Source organism: Babylonia areolata, chromosome 10, assembly GCF_041734735.1.
Source record: "Babylonia areolata isolate BAREFJ2019XMU chromosome 10, ASM4173473v1, whole genome shotgun sequence".
Classification (NCBI taxonomy): domain Eukaryota; kingdom Metazoa; phylum Mollusca; class Gastropoda; order Neogastropoda; family Buccinidae; genus Babylonia; species Babylonia areolata.
In genome coordinates, this window is record NC_134885.1 from 24,948,092 (window position 1) to 24,953,091 (window position 5,000).

Below are 5,000 nucleotides of genomic sequence, written 5' to 3' on the forward strand. Positions count from 1 at the left end.
GCTTTCTCTCAGGGCTCTCTCTCTCTCTCAGGGCTCTCTCAGGGCTTTCTCTCAGGGCTCTCTCTCTCTCTCTCCCTGGGCTCTCTCTCTCAGGGCTCTCTCTCTCTCTCTCTCTCTCTCTCTCTCTCTCTCTCTCTCTCTCAGGGCTCTCTCCCTCTCTCTCTTTCTCTTCTTGGGGAAATTCTGTGCAGAAATTTTCCCTTTCAATGTCGATGTCAGTTTTGCTTTGAAAGTAATTGTTCTCGTCTTCTTCCGTTTGTGTCTGATTCGTTTTGTCTGGTATTTCTTTCTTTTCTTCTTCTTCTTCTTCTTCTTCTTCTTCTTCTTCTTCTTCTTCTTCTTCTTCTTCTTCTTCTCTTTTTTTTTGTTTTTTTTATCACTATTTTTATTGTTTTTGTTTTCTGTCATTTTCTTTTAGTTTGCACGCGACATAACACACACACACACACACACACACACACACACACACACACACACACACACACACACATATATATATATATATATATATATATATATATATATATATATATATATATATATATATATATATATATATATATATTACGAATCATTTACCCTGCTTGTGACTTGAATTTGTCATTCTTCTTCATCTCTTTTCTTCTTCTTCGTTCGTGGGCTGAAACTCCCACCTTCACTCGTATGACCACGAGTGGGCTTTTACGTGCATGACCGTGTTTTTTGTGGTTTTTATTTTTATTTTATTTTATTTTTTTTACCCCCATCATGTAGGCATTCTTGATACAGCGGTTTTTTTTTTCTTTCTTTTTCTTCTTTCTTTTGTTTTTGTTTTTTTTTTTTTTTTTTTTTTTTTGCTGTTGTTTTTCTTCAACCCGAATGAGATGGTATACTTTTCCGTGCTCGGTTTTGATATGGTCATGGTCAGTTTCATAAGCATTGTGATCTCGATGTCTTTTTTTTTTTTTTTTTTTTTTTTCAACGTTTTGGAGCGAGGAGGGGAAGGGAGGTGTCGAGGGGTGATGGTGGGGGTGGGGTAGAGTTGGAGCGGGGGGGCGGGGGTAAAGGGGGGGGGGGGGTGTCTAAGGGGGACTTTTTGAAAAAGCCAGTGATGGCTTTGTTTCCTGTGTGTGGGTCTGTTCTTCAGCGGGCAAATTTTTTGCATGTAAAGAAGTTTCTGTTTCTGTGTGGGCATTCCCTGATGTACGTTTTAGATACTGCCTTTGTTTGTTTGTTTCTTATTGTTTTTTTTTTCCGCTTTCTTGTTGTTGTTGTTTTTTTTCGTATAAAAGTTATTTCGTTTATTTATTTATTGTTTGTTTTCTCTTTTTTTTTCTCTCTCTCTCTCTTTCTTTCTATCTTTTTTTTGTTTGTTTGTTTTTTGTTTCGTTTTTTTCTTTACTTTCTGTCTTTCTTTCTTTCCTATGTACTTCTTTTCTTTTCTTTCTTTCTTGTCTATTCCATTCTTTCTTTTTCTTTCTGACATTTCTTTCTTTCTTTCTTTCTTTCTTTTCCCCCTTCTTCTGATCCTCTTAATTCTGTGAGCTTGGTAAATATCTGTTCTTCTCTTTCTTTCATTTTCATTTCAATTTTTCTTTTCCTTTCTTTCTTTCTTTCTTTCTTTCTTTCCTTCTTCTGTCCTTCTTAACACTATGAGCTTGGTTGAGTTCTGCTTTTCTCTTTCCTTCGTTTTCATTTCATTTTTTTCTTTTCTTTCTTTCTTTCTTTCTTTCTTTCTTCTGTCCTTCTTAACACTATGAGCTTGGTTGAGATCTGCGTTGGGCTTGCTGGATGGCCATGTATGAAAGGTACCAGTCAACGGGGCGTTAACTCTCTCCATACGAACGGCGAAAGAGACGACGTAAACAGCGTTTCATCCCAATTACCATCATCAAAATATTGCAAGCGGAACGCTCTTATACTGAAGAGGTGAATGTTGACAAAGAATACGACAATTCTGACGACGGAAGCTAAAGTTTGGGTCATTCAGACACCCACTGGACATCCGAGGGGTCTGTGTAGAGGAGAAGAGAGGACTGGCCGTACTGAGTTAAAACAAAAAGAACTAGTACATACTGCAGCGTGAGACCTTCTTGCTGGCATTCGTATATTCTCATTGTTGTTCTTGTTCTGTATTTCCCCATACATTTTCTCAGTGTGGACAAAAAAAATAGACAATCTAATAAATTGATTGTTTGATTGATTGATTGATCGATCGACTCTAATTATATAAATCACTCAGGTAACAAATACATAACAGATAAACAAATAAATTGAATTAGAGAGATAGAACATCTCATTCTCTCTCTCTCTGTCTGTCTGTCTGTCACACACACACACACACACACACACACACACACACACACACACACACACACACACACACACACACACACACACAACAAAAGCAAGAAACCATTCACGCCCATCAGGCACATGATTTGAACAAGGACGAAGACGAAATTACAACAATACTGTCTCCACCACCACCACCACCACCACTACCACCACTACCACCACCACCACCACCAGCCCCTACCGTTCACCCTTCCACCACCAGGAAACAAGATATCACATTGTCTGTCTGCCTGTTTGTGTACTGGTCGGGCGGACATGGGAAACTGCGAAGTTAGTGTCCCATCGAATTGTGAAGACTTCCTCATCCACGTCATAAAATGTTCAGTCTCCTAACAGTGAATAGCACTGTCATATCAAAAACCTCGGCAGAGGAGCCAAACACACACACACACACACACACACATACATCTTCTAGTTTGTTGGTCTTTTCTAGTTCAAAATCACTGCAACTCTTTGCGACTCTGGGTTATTTGGTTTGCTTTGTACTCTGGTGAGATCTTTGACACTAACAACCCTGTGATATGATTTGTGATTTTGGGTGAAATTTAGTTGTGTTTTTTTTTTTATTTCCCCTGAGTTTTTTTTTTTTTTTTTTTTTTTTCTCCATTTGAAAAAAAAAAAAAAATCTGTTGGTTGATTTTCACGAAGTTTATTATTTAGCGGGCTTCTTCCAGTAGCCTGATATTTGTTTTGCTTGGTCATGAATATAATATGTATTCATTGAAGTATCTTTAGATGGTTCTGTCTGATGAAAAACTTAAGATCTGCTGGTTGATCGAAGAATTTTTGTTTGATTGTTTATTCAATTTGTTTAATTTGAAAAAAAAAAAAATTTCAAACATCAATTTATTGTTTAAAAAAAAAAATACTAACAAAAAATCCAGACGCTGTGTATTGACCTCGGTTATTTTATTATTTTTTCCTTTTTTTTTTCTTTCCACTGCTGATTTTGAGAACAGTCTCGGAGATGAATTTGGGAATGTGCGTGTTGTGTGCTCTGTTCGGCATCTGCTTCATGTGGCTTGATACTATGGCCTCCGAGGCTTCTGAAAGGTAAGTGGGGGTGGTGGGTGGTGGGTGGTGGGGAGGGGTGGGGGCGAGTATAAGATAAGATAAGAATAACTTTATTATCTCCAACTGGAGAAATTTGGTCAGGATGCATTATCACAACATAAACAAGTAAACAACATGGGGACCATAACTGTAAAAGCCAACAACAGCCCCTACAAATATTACGAAGATACAAATGTAAAAAAAAAAATCACATACATCATTTCATACATACATCCACACACTGCAGGTAATAACTAGTATTCTTAATGTAAAAACAGAAAGAATTAAGAAACATTATTTGAATATAATTATAAACATAGCCTACTATACTGCACATTGATTATAATAGACAGATAAGATAAGAATAAAGATGAATTGCGGAAAACTACAACCAGATAATCAGCACACACCCGCACCGCACCCCCCCCCCCCCCCCCCCCGCACCCCCCCCCCCACACACACACACACTCACCCACCCCACACACGCGGATAACTTGATTAAACAAGAGTAATAAACATATGTTCTGAAATAAAAGCATTTCACATATTCGCTTTTAAAAACATTGCAATTAATTATTACATCGTAATTATTAAACAGAAATATATTTAGAATATGGACGTTAGTATGGGGGTGGGGGGTGGGGGGGGGAGTGGTTGTGTGCTAAATTGTCGATGCGTCTGTGTTTGAAGCAGGCTTATATTTCATTGGTTTGACATGCCCATTTTTACGTATGCGTCTGTGTCTGTCTGTCTGTCTGTCTATCTGTATGCATGTATGTATGTATGTGTGTATGTATCTCTTTGTTTCTCTTCCTGTGTAGTGTTGTAATGTCAAATAATTATTTAATGCAATCATGATCTATACCCTGCATGTTGTGTTCATATATTTCTTTTGATTACTTTTTTTTTTTTTTTTTTTTTTTACATTTGTTTCCCTTTTGAAGGCTGGATGAAAAAGAATAGCGTTGTTTTGCTTACTCCATTACATACAGGAAATAAAGCATATTCAAATACGATTCAATTATCTCTATGTCTCCATCTTTCTCTGATTTTTGTTGGGTTTTTGTTTGTTTGTTTGTTGGGTTTTTGGTGGTTTTTTTGTTTGTTTTTTTTTTTGTTTCATTTATACTTTAACCTCTGTCTCCATATCTCTGTCTGTGTCTCTGTCGTTACTGTTGTTTGTTATTGGTGGTGGTGGTTGATGTAGTCGTATAACATTGGTCATGGTAGTAGTATCTTCTTGTTCCTGTTCTTGTTGTTGTTGTTGTTCTTCTTCTTGTTCTTGTTCTTCTTCTTCTTCTGTTTCTATCCCACTCCCTCCCTGTTTTTTTTTTCAGCAAAAGAAACATCACTTGTGTGACCGCCTTCTGTGGAATCGGCCCGAGATGTGTTTCTTTTCTTGTGCTGTTTATTTATTTGTTTGGTGGTTGTCTTCTTTTTTTTTGGGGGGGGGGGGCAGTGGGAGGGGGGGAGGGAGATGGGGGTGACGGTGGGGATAGGGTGGGAGGGTGTGTGTGTGTGTGTGTGTGTGTGTGTGTGTGTGTGTGTGTGTGTGTGTGTGTGTGTGTGTGTGCTGAGAGTCGAATTGGTGAGAGAGATTCTATGGTTGA

The 5,000-nt window shown here is 37.9% G+C and overlaps 1 protein-coding gene across 4 annotated transcripts in view; it reads left to right on the plus strand.

Annotated features, from left to right (window-relative positions):
* Nucleotides 1–2,670: 2,670 nt before the first annotated feature.
* LOC143286910 (uncharacterized) overlaps nt 2,671–5,000 on the plus strand; it is a 21,970-nt gene continuing 19,640 nt past the window's right edge. Inside the window, exons 1-2 of one of the 4 annotated variants that reach the window (XM_076594855.1) lie at nt 2,673–2,827; nt 3,297–3,390. In XM_076594855.1, coding sequence (XP_076450970.1) covers nt 3,305–3,390 — 86 coding nt within the window. In that variant the 5' untranslated portion in view covers nt 2,673–2,827; nt 3,297–3,304. Of the gene's footprint in view, nt 3,391–5,000 lie in introns of all 4 variants that reach the window. The other 3 variants (XM_076594857.1, XM_076594854.1, XM_076594856.1) reach the window with 3 other exon arrangements.